The sequence below is a fragment of the Protopterus annectens genome, chromosome 9.part0 (assembly GCF_019279795.1).
Source record: "Protopterus annectens isolate FY-2018-M chromosome 9.part0, PAN1.0, whole genome shotgun sequence".
NCBI lineage: Eukaryota > Metazoa > Chordata > Ceratodontiformes > Protopteridae > Protopterus > Protopterus annectens.
The window spans coordinates 1137810897-1137835509 of record NC_056743.1 but is presented as its reverse complement, the minus strand read 5'-3'; the positions used below and the strand labels follow the sequence as shown (position 1 = coordinate 1137835509).

Sequence of the window (24613 nt, the reverse complement as noted above, 5' to 3'; positions counted from 1 at the left end):
CCGATCTTCCTTGAGGGAGCCAAGGAGTCGAATGTACTCAAGAAGATGTTATTGAAAGTAGTTACTGCATCGTTCATGGGGAGCTGTCGAAGAATGGACCAGTCTATACTTTGGAGGATGGAGATGAACTGGGATACATTGAAACTAAATAGTTTAACAGTCTTTGATTAGATGGGGTATAGTGGTATAGGAGTTTTGCCTTAAGATAGAGATAGGGATGGTCACGGAGAGCATCGGGTAGGGTGGATGGATTGGGATAGTGGTGGGGGGCATTGGTGAGGATCCAGTCTATGGTGGAGCTGGATGTGGAGTTCTTGGAGAAGTGAGTGGGGGAAGAGAAAAGTTGGTGGAAGCCATGTAGGTGGATACTATGTTGGGGAGAGTCAGTGGAGAGTTTAGTCCAGTCTATGTTGACATCGCCGCATACAAGGGTCTCATAATGTATACTGTCGAAAAACCAGGACAGGATACTTTCAAGAACAGGTAGATTGTTACCAGGAGGTATGTAGATGGCGGCTATTGCAAGTTTTTTGTGAGCATTGAGATGGCAGTTAAGGATTAGGAGCTCCGCAGGGAGGAAGTCTGGAGATGGGGAAGGGTATGGTGAGAGGTTGTTAGAGTAAAAGGATGGCTACGCCACCCCCTATTTTTTTGGTTGGTCCATCAGAGCGGAAAATGTTATAGCCAGGGGGAAGAATTTCACTGTTTGAGATTTGAGGCTTAAATCAAGTTTCAGATAGGGAAAGGATGTGGGGAGTATTATGAGCTATCCATGAGTGAAGTTCTGTTATCTTATTTCTTAGGCTCTGGATGTTAAGGGAGTATACAGGCAAGTATTTGGATGGAGAGGGTTTTTGTGACTGAGGTTGGGTAGTCTTAGAAGAGTCCAGTGGCGACAGTGAGGGGGAGGTTTTGGTGGGGGAGAAGGGAGGGAGAGAAGAGGAGGGGCCAGGGTTAGGATGTATGTCACCATTACGTAGTAGATTGGTAATGAGAGAAAGGTGTGCTGTGGGGTTTAAGTGGAATTTGAGTAGTTTTGATTTTGCCTTGTGTGAAGATTTAAGAATGTGTAGAAAGGATAGGTTATGTAGGCTTGAGGTAGGGGTATTAAAGAGGTTTGGGGAGATATAGAAAGATGAAGTAGATGTAGGGGAATTGTATGATTGAGATGTAGGGGGGTATAGGTTAGGGAGGTGTATACGATAGGAGGTGCTGATTGAGAGTGAAAGGAGTAGTATAGATGGTAGCAGTAGATATTGCATGTTAGGGGAAGGGGTGTATTACGTAGGAAGCAAGTGAGAGGAGATTATGATGTAGAGGAATTTATGATAATATGCTTACCAGGGATAGATTGGTGGGAGTGGTAGTGGGAAGGAAATGAAGTTTCATTTGCTAGTTGTACAAGAAGGGGAGGGATAAACAGGTATAAAGGAAATTGTCATAGGGGTGGTGGGAATGGGGGGTAGGGTAGGGGAGCGAAGTGAGCCCGAGCGTAGTGGAGCTACACTCGCAAGGAAGGACTCAGAAAACAATCAGGGAAGCAGGATAGATATGAGAGAAGGAGAAATGGGGGTTATTAGTTAAGAACAGAGGTATCTGGGCTGAAGATGGAGTAGGAATGTATAGGTTAGGCACCTTTAGTGAAGCAGCAGGAGAGTAGTATATAGGGAGAGAAGAAAGTAGTGGCAACAGAGGCAGCTTTGTTAGAGGGAAACAGAGAGAGAATGTTTGGTAATCAGGTATGGACAATTCAGTTTAGGGGTGGTTGTATACAGAGGAGTAAAAAAAAGATTAGAGAGAGGTGAGGAAAGAGATAGAAAGTCTGGTAAGAAGAAGGAGAGGAATTTAGGGTATGGTCACCAGGTGAGATGCAGCCATCACAGGGGTAAATACAAGATAGTTGTTAGCAAATACCTTGCACAAGTGAGGTGTACATACTTAGGTTGCATCACACTAGAGAGGGGTATACACAGAGGTTCTTGGCCACTGGTAAGTTCCAGCTAAAGTGGGCCAGTGCGAGGCAGGGATGCACAGATGGCTTGACTATACCTAAAAAAAATGAGACAAGGTAAGAGTTAGGGGAGGAAGGGAGGTAAAACAGCTGGAGCACAGGAGATAAGACTAGGTGTTATGATGTTAGATATGAAGGTGTCTATCTGTTTGAATATGTAGGGTGTAGGGGTAGTACAGTGTGTGAGAGTTAGGTCACTGAAAATGTTGGTGTACACTATAATGTTATAAAGTGGGGGGAAATAGGTTCAAGTTGAATGCAGAATAGGTCAGTTGATTGCAGAGTATGGTTGGGGGGTAGGTGAGCAGTAGTAAAAGGTGTTGTAACTTCCTAGGGCAGTGCAGTAAAAAGCAGTACAATACACTGAATGAATAGCTTTGACAAAGATATGCAACAGGTAAGTATACACAAACAGCAGTATTTCACATGGTATGGAGGTGCCAGAGGGACTACCGTATACGAGTTGGTCCAAGGCTAAGTAGTAAGCACAGATTTAGACTTAGTAGCTTAAGTTAGCAACAAATCATCTAGCAGCAGGCATGGGCTATACATACAATTGGTAACATTGACTGGAGCAAATCAGAAATCTTGTTCTGGGTAAGAGTAGTAAAAGTATGGTAGATTTTTATGTTTTTTTCTTTTCTAAATTTAGAAGAAACATACATTTAACATCCTAAAAAAGGGCAGTGGGAGAACATTGTCGACAGCTGCAGCAAACAGATAGATAATGTACATTAACTGGGGGAGGGGGGAGCCATTACAAAAGAGTAGTGAAGGAATAAGAGCAGTAGTAGTGTTCCAGCGCGTGGTAAAAACACCAGGAGCACTTCCACTGGGGCTAGCAGCTGCATTGAAAATATGTGTTAGCCAGCATTACAGGGAAACATAAGTAGGGGTGTAAAAATGGCAGTCTACAGAGTACAAATATCTACTCTCACAGCAGGAGTTTATAACTAATTAGAAGGTTTAGTGCACATTATGTGGAGAGAAGCAAAAGCCAATATAACTGTATCACTAAGTGACTTCTAGGGCACATATGCTAAAGAAAGGAAATATTTGCAACCGTAAGCAAATTAAGACAAGGGATATTTAGAAGAGTGAAATAAATGCAGATAGCTGTGTCGTTGAGTGAATCCAATTACTTTTAAGCTATATGCAGACACTCACAATGCATAAGAATAGGGCAGAAAGGTAGTAAAGGTAGGGTACCCAAAAGCAAAACACTTAAAGTAGCGTTCAGCACTGATCCATTAGTTGGAGGCACACAGTTAACTAATTCAAGCCTTCAGTAGTTGCTATAACGTCAACACTTCCAACATTACGTTGCAGTTTATGAAAGAAAGCATGTTATACAAATATTGTTGCCCATCACTGTTTGCACAGGTTGCAATCCTTATGCAGAATTTTTTCGCCTGGTCCAGTAGGTAAAAATAGGCAGGAGTCACAGCTGACAATGCTTACACAAACAGTTACCCTACTTTCCCCAACATGGTGAGTTGAAACCTATTCCATTTTCAGTTTGAACTCAATGATGTTCAGCTCTGTGATCACCATTTTATACAAACACGCACACACACAAGCACACACACAAGCACACACACAAGCACACACACAAGCACACACACAAGCACACACACACACACACACACACAAACACACACACAAACACAAACACACTTTTGCACAGTTAATGTTCTTTTCTGTTCAGGAAACATCCTTCACACGTGAATTTCTTTTTGCTTTTGAACATACTGAAAACCCATTTAAAGAAACAGACATCTGCATGAAGGATTTATGAGGGAGAGAAAATGGTCTAAAACATTACATCTGTGTGCAGTGTTCCACTACATAAATGAACTGAATGTAAAGTTTTCCCTGCCTGGATCTTGAAGATGTAGACTATAAAAAAGGATGAACGTTAAAGATTACACAGCTTGCACAAAATAAAATGTCTTTTCCCTGAACTGAGGTGTCTAGCATCAGATGACAACACTAGCAGTAAATGGCACACAATGCAAATCAGTCTTATTTTGTAAAATCACATTTAAATGTTCATGTACTGCTTTCATAATGTGGTAGTCCAGAGACTTTTATTACTACTTTTAACCATCTCTTCTTCACTAATAACACAATAGTGTGACCTGTTGGCAAGTCCACAGCTGTAGATGGTTTGCAAGTGACTACATCACCTACAACCTCTGCTGTACAGTGCCTGCAAAAAGAAGAGGATGCAGCCCACTGCAATCTCTTACCCTAGAAAGGGGGAGTAGAGATTTTGTGGAGCACTACTTTCACATTATGTGTGTGTGTGTCTGGGGGGGGGGGGGGATACTGCTGCAGTACACTGACTACAGACAAAGGCATCCTGTTTGGAACTTGGAAGTGCCTTAGGCTAACAAGTCTGAAGCAGAAGAAAGCCAGCTTGTCAGAGGATGCTGCTCACAACACAAAAAAATCAGGGTGGGCTCAAAAAGGTAAACCTCCAGCACTTCTAAACCACCACAACAGAGCCATTATCTTCAACGAAGGATAGCAGTAGGAATAATGTAAGAGCAATCGGCTGGGGTGCCTTCTGTGTGGAGTCTGCATGTCCTCCCTGTGATCGCGTGGGTTTCCTCCAGGTGCTCCGGTTTCCTCCCACATCCCAAAGACATGCAGTAGGTGGATTGGAGACTCTAAATCGGCCCTAGGTGTGAGTGTGTGAGTGTGTGCGTGTGTATGCCTTCTGTGGAAGGTTGGGCACCGGGCCGGCAACTCAACACCATAAAACTCCACTGCCAATCATGACTGGATAGATGATCCGCTGTGGTGACCCCTAACCGGGAAAAGCCAAAAGAAGAAGAAGAAGAATGTTGAAAAAATACAAAGGAACTGGACCTATGCACTCCATGCTCCAAAACAGTTTATCTGAAGCTTCTGAAACTAAATGAGATAATACAAGCTCAGCTTGTTGCTACTTGCAATTTATTTTTGTGGTTTAGTAACACAAGTACAGATGGTAAAAATATACACACATACCAAAACTACAGATTACAGAATGGCAACATTAGAGGTGCGACTGCACAACCGTACTGTTTAAGAGCATACCAAACAAGCACGCTTCCCTGAAAATCTGCACATCTAGCCGAAACGTATTTGGTCTGCAAATCAAACAACTCTAAAGGGCTATGTGTAGTCTAAAATTCATGAAGGGATGAACTTGAGAATGTATTCACTCTCTCGTTAACCTGTTTTCATGTAATACTCCAGAAAGAGCATCATCAAAACATCTACTTCTAAATTGTGAAAACATAAGTATATTTGGCTGCAATGAGAGGGAAATAAATATGTAATACATTTACTAAAGAACTGCAAAAACAAGTATGAACAGGAGACTGACAAAAGAATACATGGAAATGGTCAACATAAGGTCCGGTGGGGGGCATGATTTGATCATAAATGTTAATCTGGAAAACTCTGTATGAAATCAGAACAACTAGGATTCAGCTACCCAGAAAAGAATACAAACAGTCCCACCAAATCAAAAGACATGCATACAGTGGCATATAAATAAGAATACAGACAAAATACATACCACTGCTGCGGCTACTGCAGGCTGTGCAACTGGAATAGCCTGTGGCACGGTCAAGCCAGCCTGTGGCTTCAATGTTGCCAAAGCTGTGAACAACAAAAAAAAATGATACTTTAACTGTATCTGTAACAAAAATTTATTAATACTCCAATATGACACTGTTCTGTAGCTCACTATAAAAATAAAAGCTTAAAAATAGACAAATCACCAAAGTACTAATGTACTTAACACAATTACATCCTGGTACTAACAAATGAGCAGCACAGTTAGCAGATCATATGTAAAGTTTACAGATTTCCTAGCTGCTTCAGCAACAATTTTACAACCAAATGATTTTACTTCCTTTAGTTTTGCCTGCCGATTCATTGCACTATTACAAAATTGCTGAAGTGGACAGGGAATCATGAAATACTAACAGGGTAAAAAGAACTTCCCTCATCTCCAGTATGCTAATGTGAAGACTAGCCGGGGGGAGGGGTGTCAAGACATCCTGGATAGTTTTGGCCTTAAGCTCCCACCACAACCCACAAACAGGTCAGTGGTGACAGTCTCCACTGGAGTAGGAATTTGGAAAGAACTGCCTCGCTGCCCCGCACAACACTGGGCAGATGCGGCCACTACTGAAGATAGTTCTTCCAAGCTCTCAATACTCTGACTTGTTTAGGCAATGCAGTTGATAAATTCTGACCAATGAATTCACAGCATCCACTGAAGAACTCACTCAAAGATCTCCTCCCATTTGAGTAAAAACTTAAAGAAATGCTGAGATGATCCACTAGCAGAAAATACAAACACATTGAAACACAGGGATGATGTGCCTTTGATTAGACTTGCATTATAACAAAATGTTATCCACTTCTGCTGTTCTTCAGATCTTATGCTACATAACACAACCATTATTTTCTTTTCTCTTTCTCCTTCATTCCCTTTGTCCCTTAGCTAAACCACAGCCTGTTTAGTGTATTAACTGCATAAATATGTACACATTCAAACCCTACATCTTATTCTCGTTGTAGTCCCTTGCCTTTCTCATCAATATAAACTGCACAAAACTGCTAATTCATATTATCCGTTAACCAAAACCTCTATCTCACAAAGACTGCTTGTTTAAGCAGACTAACAGCTTAGAAATAAGTTCTTTCCTTCTATGGATTTAACTAATCGCCCTATGTATCTCTTGTTTTGAGATTTAAATGTCAGAGCAATATCTCATGAGTGTTACTTTCTCTACTTGGTGAACACCAGTTCTAATGCAATATGCTAAACTTTGATTTTATAGCATGTCATGACCCTGTTCTGCACTTTCAGTGTCTCTCTCTCTCTCAGCACACACACACACACACACACACACACACACACACACACACACACACACACACACACACACACACACACACACACACACACACACACACACACACCTTCTCTGAGGTTTAGAATGAGCTGCATGTTTTCCACCCCAGCATTTTTTGGTACAGGTATATATTTAAGCACTACATTTAAACATCAGTAACTTAACTCATGATGAAAGGCTCACACCAACTTGAAACTTTGAGTAATTTTCACAACCTATGTCAGCGCAATAAAAGTTACAGCATCACCAAAGGTGTTCCAGTGCCTTTGTGTTTTCCCAATTTGAGATGAGGTATGGGAATCTCACTCCTTCCAGTCATCAATACCCAATATAAGAGACTCCAGGAAGTCAATGTGCTTCCTCCTACATACAGACTTAATCTTCGGAAGAACATTTTCCTGCCAGTGTTGTACAGCAGCACTACAAAGGGTCCTTCTCACTCTGTCCTGCATGAGAGGTGGGAAGGGAACGCAAGGGCCCCAAAAAGGGACTGCTCTACCAGTCGCATACATGCCAACATCAAGTCAGAAAGTGATACCCAAAGTGGGAGGTGCAATGCAAATCAATTCTGCATGTCTGATATTATGGTGTATACCACCTGTACACACAACACCATGAACTGTAGTGCCGATAGCCAGGAACATCCCCACTGCCACAGACACTGAAAACAGCAGCACCGAATGTAGCACTGATGCTCTGACACTGAGCCCCAGGATGACAAGTTCACAAACCCATACATCAGCACTGGCACAAACTCTAAAAGGCAGCATTACCAGCAACACCTGTAGCAACAATACCCAGACTCTGCGCCACAAACACATGACTTCTACAACTACAACTGTCAGGATGCTGAAGGCATCACCTTAAGTGAATAATACAATGGTGTGGGTCGTCAGCATCAAGGTATACATACACTGCTGTGTCTAGCACCGATGACCCCTTCACTGAAAAGGTCTCCAACTCTGGCACAGACTCCCTGCAGACCGATTCCTATACCTTCTGTGACAGAGCTTAAAGCAGTAAAGCTGTTGAGAATAACTTACAGAATCTAAGTTACTAAGCTGCACCAGTCCACCATAGAAACGGATGGGGAAATGGCAGCATAGAGCCACCTCTGAGACAACCTATGCAAGGGGTTAAGTTACTGAACCTCCCCATTCCACCATGAAAGCAGACGACAAAAGGGCAGCAGAGAGCAATTTAGGAACCCTGGCCATGCCATTCTCAAACCTAGCAGAGTAAAACTCCAGAAACGGGCATGGAGGATCTCTCTTCCAGAGTCTGGTCTTTAGCTGTCAAGGAAGTCAAACTCTAAAATTATGATAATGAAACGAGCAATTTAATCTCTTCAACCTGCAAAACAACTTTAGGTATCATAGCATCCATCTTTCTAGCTAGTGTCTTTTATACTGAAGAGGATGGCTTGCCTACCTCATGAAACATATGAGGTTTGGTTAACAGTAGGAGTCTAGTAGGAGGTTTCAGCTCTGAAGGAAAGTTGACAGAAGGCTGGACAGATATGGATTTTTATTTAATGAAACCCCTGCTGATGTGTCCTTTTTCTGATGTCAATCAGGGTATTCCCTGTAACCACTCCTACTGTCTTCTCTTCTCCCCCACCCCCCCTCTTTCCACAAACAGGTTAAACTGCTGCAATTCAGTGCAGGCATCATTTTCAAATCTAGGTGCTTAGGATTTCCCTCTCTCTTCCCCCCTTGGCTGACCTGGTGTGACTTAGTGTAAGCTTCTTCACAGTATGGATCTTTTACTGTTTTTTGTGTAACTGAATGACCTGCTGCTAAATATTGATTTTGCACAGACTGCTCTATTTTTTTCAGAGGCTCTATAAGTAGCTAGTGACTTTTGTGTTTAAACTGAACCTTTACTTAGAGAAAGTGTATAATCTGAGCTCCTACTTGCTGCATGTGTTTTTAATGTTTAAATTGCACACACACATTGAAGAAGTGCTTTTATGACTTGAATAACTGGGGCTAGCTATACCTGAAGGGCTTTTACTGGCAATTTTCCAGTTGTACAATTGATTTAGTTTTTCTGGTATATCTTTAAAATCTGGCAATTACTGCATTGCTCTCTTGCCTAATTAGGTTTCTTAGCTATAAATCTGAGTTCATTCTGAAGTATGCTACTTTACCCCCACCAAACCTTTCTGAATGTATTATTATAAAATAACTGCCTGTTGTTGCCTTCATGCTTACCCTAGAATCTCTGCTTTTCTCTTTTCCTAGTTGAACTCTACAGTTCCCTACAAAACAGTGTCTACAGGACTGCAAACAGGTTCTCTCAGCATTTAAACAGAGTAGGTTGCACACAAAAAGCATTTGTTAAGTTTTCACTTACAGTGCTTTGTAATTAAGCAGGTCACCAAATTGGTCAGTCATAGGGCTCTTTTTTTCTACTTGAGTGTTTGCCTCCTTCCCCTGTAACTTGCTATAATACTTGCCTTACAGCTTTAGGACACCTTAGGAAACCTTGTAAACTGCAATTGCCCCGCAACGCTCGGGTCTCTTCGCTCCCCTCCCTGCCCCCAATTCCCTCCCGCCCCCAGTACCTCTAAATTTATAGTACTATAGCCACTCCCCCACTTTCTAGATCCTATCTGCTTTCATCTGGGATAATTCCACCCACCCCCATTCTTCTACCTACATTTTAATAGCACCTACTAGCTTTCATCTGGCATTCTCCCACCCCCCTTCCAGTACCTTTACCTCACCACTCTATCTTCTGGTGTTGCATCACCAGGAAAAACAGTTCCTTAACTCACTAGCTGAATCACAGATAATGATATACTCCTCTTTACTACCCCTCTTGTTCACACCATACCTCCTTACCTTGTATGAAAACCAGTTTCTCACCGGCAAAAGGCCATACTATCACCCCAGCTGTAAATCCTTCCACCTTCAACCATACTTACATACGTACCAGATCCTATTCAACATCTTGTTCAGTCCATCAACATCTCAACCCCAGGCACATTAGCTCTAGATCCAAACACTACCACAAACTAATAAACAAATTCCTGAAGTTCATCACCAGGTATAGACTCAACCCAATACTTGGTTTGGATATTCACCCCAACCCTGGCCCACCCAACTCAGATACACATACCCCCTCTACTTGCAATCTAAGCTACAAACCTACAATTAATAGGCCAACTAACTCCCTCCTAGCCTGTCATCTCAATATTAGAAGCATTAATAACAAGGTATATGAATTGCATGCACTTCTGGATGTCCACTCCCGAGATTCTCTGTTTATCTGAAACCTGGATAAAACCCAACACTAAAGACAATGAAGTGTTACTACCTGGGTACAACATACACAGGCTGGATCGTGCTCTGAGGAAGGGGGTGGGGTAGCTGTACTCTATAAATCTGAGTTGAATGTCACCATAGATGTAATACAACCACCTCAGATTAATAACTCAGGGATTCTTGCCACCAAATTGCATTACAACTTAATAAAAATAAATGCATTAATATCATCTGTATGTACATTCCCCCAGGTAACAATATATCTACACTTGAAGATATCCTGCACTGGCTATCATGTCACTACCCCCAAGAAACCCTACTACTTGGAGACTTTAACATAGACTGGGGCACCTGTTCCTCAGAATCCCCAACCACCCATATTAACCTGCATGCATTTACACAAATTATATCCACCCCTACCAGGATAGGTAAACCCAACCAAAAAGAAAGCATACTTGACTGGGTACTCATTAATAGTCCCCCCCAACTGTACACCTCTGGTACCCTCCTTGATGGCCTAATCGAACACCTTCTCACATATGTAATTAAGCACAAAACCATTAATTCCCAACAATCCTTACTCAGAAAGGTTAGAAACAATAAAAACTTTGACCCTGCCAAATTCCAACAAGAACCAAACTCATGTAATTGGTCTATTCTAAAACACCTCCCCTTAGAAGAAGCAGTAGCATACTTTAACAACAGATTCCTCGAGATCCTTGATTTACATGCACCTATTCGTTCAAAGAGAACCAAGGCAAAAACTGCGCCATAGCTTTCTAAAGAGTCTAAACTCAAAATTACCCTTAGAAAGAAAGCATGGGCTTTATTCTTCTAAAGACCCTCAAGATCACATTAAATACAGGCAATCCAGGAACGAAACCAACAAATCAATTTTACAAGACAAAAAACAATGCTACTGTAATTTACAGACAGTAAATCAAAATAACCCTCAGAAGGTTTGGGCAGGTTTAAATAATCTACTACATCCTGGACAAACTTCAGCTACAATCCCTGCTGCTACTATTGATAAAACCCCTGCAGATGTTTGACAGTTTTAACCAATTCTTTACTGAGACAATTCAAGCCTTAGCTAGCCAACTACCTCCTAGCTCCCCTGGTCCTGAAAGTAGCACCCCTAGAAACCTACTCGCATTCAGCTTCCAACCAGTCGCCACTTCACTTATCCATACCTTGATCAAAAAATTAAAACCCACTACACTTTCTGCTGATCAACTCCCTGCCGAGTACTTACAAAATCAGCTGATGCTGTTGCTTACCCAGTCTCAATACTAATCAATCGAACCATAGTAGAAGCTAAAATTCCCATCATCTGGAAAATATCTTATGTAATCCCACTTCACAAAGGAGGCAGCTCTACTGAATTCTCCAATTATAGGCCAAATAGCTATACTCTCTCCACTTGCAAAGATTATGGAAAAATGTATTCATAGACAACTCATGCACCACCTAATCTGCTTCTGTCCTCATCACAGCACTACTTCAGCCCTCCTAGCCTTTACCAACACCAACACCATAATTGCAACAATAATTATATATCCTCAGCCCTCTTCTTGGATCTTTCCAAGGCATTCGATATGGTTGATCACCAACTTTTAATCCACACCCTGCAAACATTCTGTCTAGATACTAGAGCACTTCAATGGTTTCAATCCTACCTGAAAGGTAGACTGCAGGCTGTCCTCTGGCAGAACAAACTCTCTAACCTTCTACCCAACACCCTTGGAGTACCACAAGGCTCTATACTAGGGCCCTTGCTGTTCTCCATCTTCATTAACAACCTTTATACGGTCATCCCAAAAGTCAGCTGTATCCAATATGGTGATGACTCTACTCTGATTTTCTCAGCCACATCTCCAGTAGAGTTATGGTCAGCTACCCAGACCACCTTTAATACAATAGAAGACTGGCTTTCTGAACATCGTCTGATCCTAAATCCCAAAAAAACTAAAATGCTGTTATTTTCACCAACACGTAGGTCTACCGCTTTCACCTTTACCATAAATTCAAATGATGGCACAATAATCCCCCCTGACCCCTCTACAAAACTATTAGGTGTCATCATAGACAATCTAAAATTCGACCTACATGTTAACCAAATTATCAAAACCATCAATAAAAAACTAGGGTCACTGTACAGAATAAAAGCCTTCCTAACCCCTCCAGCTAAAACTGCCATAGCTCGCTCTCACCTTCTTTCAACCCTTCTGTATGCATCCTCTCTACTCTCGAATTTAAGCAAGACTGTCATTAACAAACTCTTAATTTGCTACAACCACATTGCCAGGTTTGCCACTGGGCTGCCTTTCAGGACACATCATTGCATCAATCCAAATCAGCTTGGGTGGCTTGAACTACCCAGCTTAATCCAGTATAACCAACTGATTATGGCCTATAAAATCCTGTATAATCCGAACAATACTCCTGCACTTTAAAAATATTATCACCCCCTATAACAATCCTAGACCGCTTCGATCCTCTAACAAACTACTAATTCAGACTAGCAAAATTAACACAGCCGGTGACTCTCTTTGCAAACTCTGTAAGTAAATCCTGGAACTCTCTTCCAGCTGATATTACCTTGCTTTCCACCTTAGGTCAATTTAAAACTAGACTCAAACAACATTTGTCACTTAACTGGCTATGTCAATGTATCAAGCCTGGCTAACACTCTCTAGAATGTGTAAAAATCTGTTAACCAGTTTACTATGTAATTTAATTTAATCCTGACTTGCGCTCAGGATTAACTCTAACCTGTGGAACTTGTTTAACTTGCTTACTTATTTAATCTCTGTATATAGTCTGTTTGTAATATGTAATGCTGGTATTATATAATGCTATATCTGCTTACCCTTGGAGCTTTTCTCCCCGGGCCTCCGCTGAAAATGGACATGCATCCAGTCAGACTATCCCGGTCAACAAATGTAAAATAAATAAAATAAATAAAATGTTAACAGCAATAAAAGCTTGACACACAGAACATGTCAACACATTATTCTTTTTTTTCAGACAGAAAAGACAGAGCTGGTACGCATCTGGGGAAGGGTTCTGTTCCTACACTTATAATTTCTAAAGGTTTGGTCCATGGTGTGGTGGGGACTACCCCACAGCAATATCAGACAGAACAACTGCTTAGTCACAGGTGATGTAGCAAGTTTCAACTGTTCGATCACGAAGACGTTAAAAAGCTCTAGCTTAAAGAAAGATTTTAATTAATTGTTACTAGGGAGTTTCTCACTATTCCAAGTGTGCTGAGTTAGTATATTTAAATTTGGGGGTGGGGGATTATCCCATAAGGAAAAAATGCACTGTAATTGGATAAATGTTAATTCAGGCCTGTAGTTACAGGATCTTACAAAAGAAAAGAACAAGTTCTGAACTTTTTTGTTTCCTCAGCAAGGTGCCATAGAACAGACTCAAAGCGAGACTGAAATAAACAAGAACACTAATAACTTTAACAAGAGAAGAAATCCTAAGACAAGGAGAAACAATAAACACCTTACAGATGAAAGGGAATTGCACAACTTCTCTTAAGGTCCACAAGACATCAAAGGAGGAAGGTCTGCAGCTCAAAAGTGTAACATATCCACCTAACAAATAAAAAATTACTGTAAAGAGGAAATGAAAAAAATATGCAACAGAATGTTAGATGAGAAAGAAATGATATTATTGGTGTGAATGACCTGAGACGTACCTCCCTGGACTACATGAAAAGAGAAATGGAGGAGCTCTCCGATCTTGTATCCCAGGCAGGTATGACCCTAACCCTCAGTAGCATCCTGCCATCACCCAGAGTGATACCACAGTACAAGGACAAAATGATTGACTTCAACAATTGGCTAAGCTTCTGGTGTCATTCTAAGGGGATCCAGTATTTGTCTGCCTGGGACGACATGATCGACAGACCACAATGCTTTGCCAGAGATGGCCTGCACCTGTCACCCTTAGGATTCCGGATACTGGCTAAGGATCTTGCCACCCCTATAGTGCCTTTTTTAGGCAAGGTTCAAATGACAAATTCACCACCGTAACATGTACAAGGAAGCAAAATCTGAGGGTAATGCTACTCGATGCTAGAAGTCTAAACCTCAAAATGCACTCATTCGAGGCACTCCTTAAAATGGAGAACATTGACATCTGTGCAGTGACAGAGACCTGGTTCAAAGCTCCAGAGAGCACCCCTGCATTACCAGGCTACAATTCATACCACACCTTTCGGCCATCTAACCCAGAACGAAGCACTAAAGGCGGAGGCGTGTCCATATTCATTAAGGATATCCACATCTCCAGGCTAGTTGCACAGCATAATGCATCCGAGATTATCCAAGTGCAACTAACTCTGGGCAAGACCGCAATCCAAATTGTAGCTTGCTACAGACCCCCCACCATGCCCCAGGATTCCCACTCCTCATTTCTTGATACACTGGAAAGTATTAGGGTACAACCCAGCACCTTAATAATGGGCAATTTCAACTACCCCACCATTAACTGGGAAAATTACTCATGTACCAACTCTTTTGCTCAACGTTTTCTAGAATTCATAAATTCCAACACCTTGGATCAACTTATTCACACCCCCACCAGGGGCAACAATATCCTAGACCTGGTCATTACCAACATGGGCAACCGGTGTTCCACACCAGAGTCAATTACTCGGTCAGATCCAACCACAAGCTAATCACCCTAGACATCCACATCCCACCCCCAATTAGGGAAACCACCGTAAAAAACTTCTCCAAAGTCAACTTCACACTTCTTAAGACAGAAGTGGCAAACTTCATGACACCCATGCAGACGGACAACAGAGGTACGACTGCTGAATCCGACACAAATGCACTTTATAAGCACTTACACGAGTGCATGGATCATGCTATCTCTAATAGAACCAAGATGCTATCCTCAGGAAGCCAATCTGGTGGTTCTCTGCCATAAACAAACTCTACAACAGAAGGAAGAAACTGTTGCAAAAAAAAAAAAAAAAAAAAAGTAAAATCCCATGACTGGAGGAACTCCCTGGTCAACCTGAGTAAGAAGCTGAGATCCCTCATAAAATCCTCCAAAGCTAGTTACGAAAACAAAATTGTCACTGACTCTAAAGACCACCACAAAGCATTCTATAGCTATGTCAAGAATCTCAATGGCAACACTCAGATCTGCTTTGAGTTACAGCACAATGGCACTAAATATACAGAACCAACTGATCTTGCCAACATCCTGGCAGATAGGTTCAGTGCTAACTTTACCACCCTCTCACCCCCTAGAGGGCCCATCTCTATACCGGAAGAATGTAAAGTTCCTGTAACCACGGCTGCACAGGTAAAAAACATACTCTCCAAAGCCAAGAACACAGCATCCATGGGACCTGACAATATCCCAAGCTGCGTTCTACACAAACTACAGAATGAACTGGCACCCTACCTAAGTACCATGTTCAATCATAGCTCCACCTCAGGCTTTGTGCCCACTGAATGGTGCACCGCGACTGTTATCCCACTCCACAAAGGGGGAGCTGTGACAGACCCCGGGAACTACCGCCCCATTAGCCTGACGAGCCTGGTCTGCAGAACGTATCATCATGAAACACATAAACAAAGACATTGGTAATCTTCAAACTCTGGATCCTACCCAGTTCGGACTTGTAAAAGGCAGATCATGTCTCCTAAACCTGATTGACTTCTTTGAAGCAGTCACCAAAGCCATAGATGCGGGTAAGGTGGTTCACACAGCTTATCTACATCTCGCCAAGGCTTTCGACACCATCCCCCACTCTGGAAATATAGATAAGCTCACTAAACTAGGTATAAATCCCTATGTCACAAGATGGGTTGCCAACTGGCTCACAGACAGAAGCCACACTGTGAAAGTAGCAGACTCCAAATCTGACTTCAGACCAGTGACAAAGTACAGTTGTGTACACTTACCATAAATGTAGATGTTCGACTGTATTCACTGTTGCAGTCATTACATTTGGGTAATCTGCTGGCAGGTTGCCCTCAGTCGGCCTGAATATCAAAGTCTTGGGTCCTGTGTCGGTTGCTGTCTCCTCTTCCATGACGTCAGGGGTATAAAACAGGCAGCCAACGCCATTTTCTTTAGTTTTTTTTTCCCCAGATGTCAGGTGCCCCCCAAATGGGGAGCAAATATATATATATATATATATATATATAATTTGGCTGCTCCCGGTTAGGAGTCACCACAGCGGAACTCCGGTCCACTAATGATTGGCTGTAGAGTTTTATGTGCTGGCTTGCCGGGCCTAACGCACAACCTTCAACGAAGGAACGGTCATTCACGCATGTCACCACACAGAAGACGCTTTAACTGAGAATCGAATGGGCAACATCTAACTGTGAGGCGACAACGCTACCACAGCACCACTACCACAGTCTATACACACCCACACACATATATATATATATATATATATATATATACACATATACATATACATACATATACATACATATATATATATATATATATATATATATTTATATATATTATATTATATATATAAATTATAAGTACATGCAACTGTCACAACATAAATTGTACCTTCATCTAAAAGCAAATACACCACAAAGGTTGTAGAATATAGTGAAGGAAAGAAAAGCTGTAGAATAAAGGGGGATGGCGGGTGGGTAACTCGGACTGCAACAGTGAATACACTCGAACATCTACATTTATGTCAAGTGCACACAACTTTACTATGTTCTTCATGTTTTACTGTTGCAGTCATTACATTTCTAGTTGTAGAATCCCAAAGCTATGGGTGAGAACTGGAACTAAATAGCATTAGGAGCAGCTATAAGGCCCTGCAGAACTGCAGTGGCAAAGCCTGCCCTGGACTTAGAGAAGAGAGGCAAATGATAATGCTGTGTAAAAGTATGAACAGAACTCCAAGTAGCAGCTTCTAGAATGTCTTTGGTTGGTACCCCACTGAGAAAAGCTGCTGATGTAGATGCAGCCCTGGTGGAATGTGACCTAATGCCTTTGGGCACCGGTTTACCAAGATGCAAATAGCAGAAACGAATGCAGTGGCTTATCCACTTTGAAACAGACTGCTTTGAAATAGCCTTTCCCTCTGATCCTGCAGCAAATGCCACCAGTAGCTGCTCAGACTTTCTTAGTGATTTGGTCCTATTTAAGTAGAATCTTAGTTGTCTGTGCACGTCCAAGGAATGCAGAATCCGCTCCCCCTTATTCTGCGGATTTGGATAACAAGTTGGCAGGTGAATAGTTTGGTTAAGAGCCACACTGGATACCACCTTAGGCATAAAGGAAGGATTGGTCCTGAGGGACACCATGTCTGGATAAAATATAATAAAAGGCCCCACAGCCATGAGGGCCTGTAGCTCTGAAACCCTTCTTGCTAAAGTGATTGCCAGAAGTAAAGCTGTTTTCCAGGATAAAACTTTATATCTGCAGTAGCAGCTGGTTCAAATGGAGGCAGGGTGAGCTTTTCCGACACAAAATTGGGGTCCCATGCAGGAATTGGTGATCTTCTGGGAGGCCTTAAATTTCTGGTCCCTCTAAGATACTGCTTCAGTAAAGGATGAGAAAAGATTGGTGGCTCTGTGTTGTAATGAGCCGAGATGGCAGAGGCATGGATTTTTATTGATGAAAAATATAGGCCTTTGTCAAGCATCTCAGTCAAGTATTGTAAAATCTGAGGAATATTTGGCTTTGCTGTGTCAGTTCCTTGTGCTTGGTTCCAAGCACAAAATCTCTTTCATTTATCAGCATAAGATTTTCTAGTACTAGGCCTTCTGGCTTCCAAAATGACATCCATCACAGATTTACTAAGAGGTGTTGTTTGAATAACTACATGATCAGCCATGCTGCCAGGTTCAGAGTTTGGAGCCGATTGTGCAGCATTTGATTGTTCTGCTGAGACAGTAGATGAGGTATTTGAGGCAAGTACCAAGGAGGGAGTTGAGACATATTCCTCAGGATTGGGTACCAGTGTTGGCGAGGCCAGTCCGGGGTAATCAGAATCATTTTTGGTTTTTCTTGTCTGACCTTTAGTAGGACCTTGGGAAGAAGAGGCAGAGGAGGAAAGGCGTAGACTGATGGGTTGGGATTTCCCAACTGAAGGATAGGGAATCTTTCCCAACTGAAGGATATGGCATCCACTTTCTATGCTTGTCTGTGATAAGTCCTTGTGTAGAATTTGTCTATCAGTAGTTGCCCTGGATGAAGTAAGTCCTTGAAGGCTGTCAGGGCATTCTGAACAGCTAACATCTCTTTCTGGTTGATATGCAGATGCATTTGTTTTGGACTCCATATGCCCTGAATGCATCTCCCCGCCAGGTGGGCCCCCAAGCATAGTATGATGCATCTGTAGTTAGGATTTGGTTGGCAAGGGGTAGAGTGAAAGATCATCCCATGTTCTGGTGACAAGTCTCTGCCCACCAAAGAAACTCCTGTTGCAGGCAGGGAATGAGAGTAATCATTATTTCCAGACTGTGATAATGTTGACTCCATAAACTTTTTAGGTACCACTGTAGTTTCCTCATATGCAGTCTTGCATATGGAATCAGTAGAATGCAGGATGCCATAAACCCCAAAGCCTGCAGAATTTGTCTTGCAGATAACTGGGTTTTTGTTGCCATCTGTTTGAAGTAAATAGTCAGTTGCCTTTGTTTGTCTGGCGTAAGGTAAGCCATCTGGGCAGTTGTAGTCAAGCTTGCACCCATGAATGTTATCTTTTGAGAGGGTACCAGTTGTGATTTCTTTTCATTTATTGTGTACCCTAGGCATGTTAGAAGCCTTTTCACAAACGCCAGATGTTGAAGAAGAATGTCCTTGTTTTCTGCTTGAATGAGACAGTCGTCCAAGTAAGGATAGATTTGTATACTTCTTTGTCTGCAAAATGCAATTACTGGTGCCAGGCACTTTGTAAAGACCCTGGGCGCAGTAGATAAGCCAAAGGGCAGTGCAGAAAATTGGTAACGCATAAAACCAGCCTTGAAGCGGAGGTATCTTCTGCACGATTCCCTTATTGGGATATGCAGGTATGCCTCAATAGAGTCACTAGTCAAGTGTTCTTGCCCAGCATGGGCAGAAGCTGCTGCAAAGTTAGCATTGTGAATTTTGGTATGTCCAAGAATATGTTCAAAATTGATAAATCCAGTATTGGGTGCCAGGCATTGTCTTTTCTGGGTACCAAGAACAGTCTTGAGTAAAACCCCTGTCCTTTTTCCTGTTCTGGCACTGGCTGAATAGCCCCATATCCATGAGGGACGCAACTTGTTTCTGTGCCTCTGCCCACTGATTTTGTGGCAGATCTGGCCAACCATTTGGAATTGGCAGAGTGTGGAAATGAAATCTGTATCCCTGGGATACTATGTTTAATACCCAGTTGTCCTGGGTTATTAACTGCCAATTTTGTGTATGAGGTGCTAGTTTTCCCCCTAAGGGGGCTGCCAAAAGTTAAGTGCTTGGTGATGGCAGAGGGAAGTCATTCAGACTGTTTACTGTAGGGTTGCGCTTTATTTCCACCAGATTTGGAGGTAGAGGCACCCTATTGCTTTGACCTGTAAGAAGCCTGTGATTGTTATCTAGAGCCCTTTGAGTGTCTGGATTTGCCCCGTGAAGCTCTGTCAGACACAGGAAAGGTCCAATGTTTTGTAGGCCAGTGTCTACTGAATCTTGGTGGCTGCACTTGTAAAAAGTCTTTTACAGTTTGCATCGACTTAGCTTTGTCTTCCACTTAAACCTCGACACGGTTATTAATAGGACGTGCTGGAGGGATAGATTCATCACCCAAAGACTCCCTATGCTGTGGAACAAAATCCCGGTATATGTGAGGCAGAGCACCTCGCTGGCCTTGTTCAAGAGGAATCTTGACCAATGGATGGGAGATCGCAGATATACCCCAGGGATTACCTCAGTGTCACTGCTCGACAGAGGCACAGCAAAATAATGGGCATAGTTTCTCCAAACTAAAAGGGTGGCATAAGCCACAAAACTATGGGCTAGGCTTGTAAATGCCCTCGGGCAGATAGCCTAGTATGAACCTATAAACCTATTTTCTTTAAAACCTCTTCTGCCCGATTACCAAACAGAGTATCATGCTGTAAAGGTGCATCTAACAATTTAGCTTTAACATGATCGCATGCCTTCTAATCACAGATCCAGTAACTGAGGCCCTGCAGGAGGCCTCCAAGGAATCAAAACCACATTGCAAAGTATGCTTTCCAACTTGTTCTGCTGCATGCAATAATTCCTGTAATTCTTTATTTTCCACACATTCAGAAATCAACATAATTTTCGGTTTCAATAATCCCATAACATGCTGTTGATATTTAAGCATATGAAACTGGCAGTTTATGGCCCTAATTGCCAAGGTTGCAGACGTATAAACCTTCTTTCATCTATCCAGCGCCCTGGAATCTCTATCAGAGGGGGTTGGATTCTTAGCTGTTGATGCCTTTACACCTTTGGGACCCTGTGAGATAGTTTCAGGGTCAGCAGCAGGGTTTTTGAATAAAAATTTGTGCGAGTCAGGAACCCTGTAATATCTGTCTGGTTTGCTATGAGCCGGAGGTAAGGAATCTGGAGTCATGCTTGATTCCAAAAACACATCAACAATGTCTAATACAGGAGGTACGGCTAAAGGCCTATGCTGAGGGAGAAGGAAATCCCTAAGCCTCTTTTTTGATTCTGAGAAATCTTGACTCTCCCAATGAAAATGTTCCCTCAAAGTATGCATGGTTTCTCCAAAGGAATAATCTTCAGGAGGAGATGCAGATGGGATGGATTCCTCTGCATCTGAATCCTCATAGGGTGGTATACAAAATTCCTGATCAGAAGAGGAATCAGAAAAAATAGAAACCTGATCTGAAGATTCATAATCAGTGTCTTGCCTAGGCCTCTTATCGGGGGGGGGGGGGGGGGACCACTGATCAAGGTAATCAGGTCTTCAGAGATTTTGATCATCTGCTTTTTGGGCATAGAGGCCTGAGCATGTGGCTCTTGCGTCATTTTTTTAGCCTTAGTAGTTGCTTTTGTCTTTGTTTTTGAAGCTAGTGTCGATTTTATATAGAAATGTTGAGGCCTGAGGGCACGCTCAGAAGCCGGTGCCTGCTCAGCGGTTCCGGACCCATCAGGGGGAGAGACATCCGCAGGTACAATACTTTGAGAATCTCGTGGCGTGCTGGACTCCACATGGGTCTCGGTAGAGGCCTGCGACTCGAAAGTAGCGGGTATCAGGGGCTGCGAAAGCGCCTGAGTACCGGCGAACCGGAGACTGGCTTAGGAGAAGCTTCGTCATCAGTTTTGGACCTCGACAGTCTGTCTCTGTCCTTTTCTTTGCGTGTTTTTGTGAACTCCGGTAGTCGGATTGCTATGCGACAACATTTCAGGGTAGTTAAATCCGTTTCCAAAATATTTTGAAGCAAAGTTATACCAATGCTTAATAGTGCGTTGGTTAAATCTAGCACAAAGATGACAGCAAAGCACGTTATGATCTGGGCCTAGACAAGGAATATAGTACAAATGAAAATTCTTATGAGGTATTTGCTTCCCACAAGTAATGCAATTATTAACTTTTATTGACATCGGTATGCAGCAAGAAAAAAAGTTTCCCCAACGAGGTACTTCGCTTTAATTGAAGACTTCGGTTCTGAAACTCGAATTCGAAAATTTCAGGAGTCGGCCGACCGGCACTTGCTTCTGCTTCAGGCACCGCGCGGCAAAAAAGACCAAAGAAAATGGCGTTGGCTGTCTGTTTTATACCCCTGATGACCTGACGTCATAGAAGAGACAGGAACTGACCCAGGACCCAAGACTTTGATATTCAGGCCGAATGAGGGCAACCTGCCAGCAGATTACCCAAATGTAATGACTGCAACAGTGAAACACGAAGAACATGTGGAGTACCACAGGGTTCAGTCCTGGCTCCTCTCTTGTTTGGTATCTACTTCTCTGAAGTACAGGCTAACAAAGTTTGCAGATGACTGCAAACTAGGAGCCATAATCGAAACTCCTAACGATGTGGACATACTACAAAAGGGCCTCACTGAGACAGATGCCTGGTGTCAAAGCCATGGCCTGAAGCTCAATGCCAAAAAGTGTACTGTCACCCCCTTTGGTAAAAACTCTGTACCCATGAACTACCACATAGCTGGTAGTCTACTTAACGCAGAAAATGTGATGAGACCTTGGGACACAGGTGGACAGTAGTCTCTCCTTTGATAACCAAATCGCCACAGTGGTCAGGAAATCCTTCTATATGGCTCACCTCACCACAAAAGGTTTCTCATCCAGAAAAAGAGGTCATTGTTCCCCTCTACTCATCACTCATTAGACCCATTATAGAGTACAACTCCCCTTTTGGTATGTACCTCACAAGACATCTACAACAACTGGAAAAGCCACAGAAATACCTCACAAAGAGGATTACTGGCCTCAAACAGATGCCTTATGTAGACCATCTCAAAAAACTCCAGCTTTACTCCGTCGCATATCGCCTACTCAGAGGCGATCTCTGCCTAACATACAAAGCTATGTCAAACCCAGAGCTGTTGGACATGCTCCACTTAAAGAAATCCCAATCCCTCCGAGCTACATGCTTTAGGGACCTAAACCTTGTCACCACAATAAACAGAACATGCTGGAGGGATAGATTCCTATCCCAGAGACTTCCCATACTCTGGAACAGACTACCTATCTATGTCAAACAGAGCTCCTCATTAGCACTCTTCAAGAAAAATCTTGATGACTGGATGGGAAATAGGAAATTCACCTCAGGGATCACTTCTGTGGCTCTGCTCGACAGGGGCACAGGAAAATAATTTTCTTGGGTGGCAAAAGCCAGGGTACATTTTTGGCTAGGCTTATATAGGCCCTAGGGCCAATAGCCTAGTACCTACCTATGAACCTTTCATGGAAAAGCACTTTTCTAGCCATTACTACCTCAGAAAGAAGGAAGTAATCAGGAGTTGCTTTGCAGCCCACCTTATGCAATTCTTTATAATGAAAGATCTGTACGGAAAACTGATCGATCATTCATGCCAAGGCTGGCTGAGAATTAACTATCAGTTCACTCAGCTGCCTTTTTTTTTTTATCCAGACTAATCAGAATGCTGGAAATCATTTACACATACTAGAAATGCACGGAAATCTCACATACTATATCATAAAGGCCCATGGGTTCAGAAGACAAACTGTTTTACTTCAAAACAGGCTGTGACTCACTGACCCAGGTCCGATCAATGGCTACAGCACTTGGTTGGGTTAGCACAAGGGGTAAAGAGAGGAAAGTACAGTTTTGTACCTACCACAAATGTAGATGTTCGAGTGTTCACACTGCTGCAGTCATCACACTTGGGTTATCTGCCGTCAGGCGGGTCCCGCAGTCGGCCCGAGTTCCAAAGTCTTGGTCCGGCGTCGATTGCTGTCGCTTCTTCCCTGACATCAGTGCGACAGGGGTATAAAAGGGGCAGCCGACACCATTTTCTTCAGTTTTTCTTGCCCCAGATGTCAGGTGCCCCCAAATAGGAAGGCAATACATAATCCTAAGTAAATTACATAAGTAGAAAACAATAGCTACAGCTGTAAGCAAATACACCGTATAGAAATACATCTTAGAGATTGTATAAACAGGGAGCTATAGATAAAACCCAGGTAAAAAGAGGGGAAGGTGGGAGGGTAACCTGGACTGCAGCAGTGTGAACACTCGAACATCTACATTTATGGCAGGTACAAAACTGTACTATGTTCATCGTGTTACACTGCTGCAGTCATCACACTTGGGTTGAATCCCAAAGCTAAGGCTGGGCGGTTGGTACTAAACAGGGTTTGGAGAAGCTAGTAGGCCCTGCAAAACTGCAGTGGCAAAGCCAGCTCTGGTTTTTGAGTAAAGAAGCTTGCAACTCAAAGTTGCAGCTTCCAAAATATCCTTGGTTGGTACCCCTCTGAGGAAGGCTGCTGATGTTGCTGTAGCCCTGGTGGAATGAGGCCTAATGTTACCAGGTACAGGTTTCCCATGGTGTGTGTAGCAGAAACGGATACAATGCCCTATCCATTTTGAAATGGTCTGTTTTGATATAGGCTTTCCTTGAGATCCTGCAGCATAGGATACAAAGAGCTGATCAGATTTTCCGAAAACCTTTGTTTTATCCAAGAAGAAACGTAATTGCCTGTGAATGTCCAAAGAGTGTAGGAGCCTTTCCCCTTTATTCTGGGGGTTTGGATAAAAGGTGGGTAAAATGAATGGTTTGGTTTAGAGCCACACTGGATACTACCTTTGGCATAAAGGCAGGGTTAGCTCATAAAGAGACTCTGTCTTGATGAAAAATTATGACAGGCTCCACTGCCATTAGGGCCTGTAGCTCTGAGACTCTTCGTGCTGAAGTTATTGCTAGCAGCAGGGCAGT

The 24613-nt window shown here is 42.6% G+C and overlaps 1 protein-coding gene across 2 annotated transcripts in view; it reads right to left on the bottom strand.

Moving 5' to 3' along the window:
- PRPF19 (pre-mRNA processing factor 19) overlaps nucleotides 1-24613 on the bottom strand; it is a 253313-nt gene that overhangs the window by 150627 nt on the left and 78073 nt on the right. For both annotated transcript variants that reach the window (XM_044084000.1, XM_044083998.1), the window contains exon 5: nucleotides 5586-5668. In XM_044084000.1, coding sequence (XP_043939935.1) covers nucleotides 5586-5668 — 83 coding nt within the window. The remainder of the gene's footprint in view (nucleotides 1-5585; nucleotides 5669-24613) is intronic.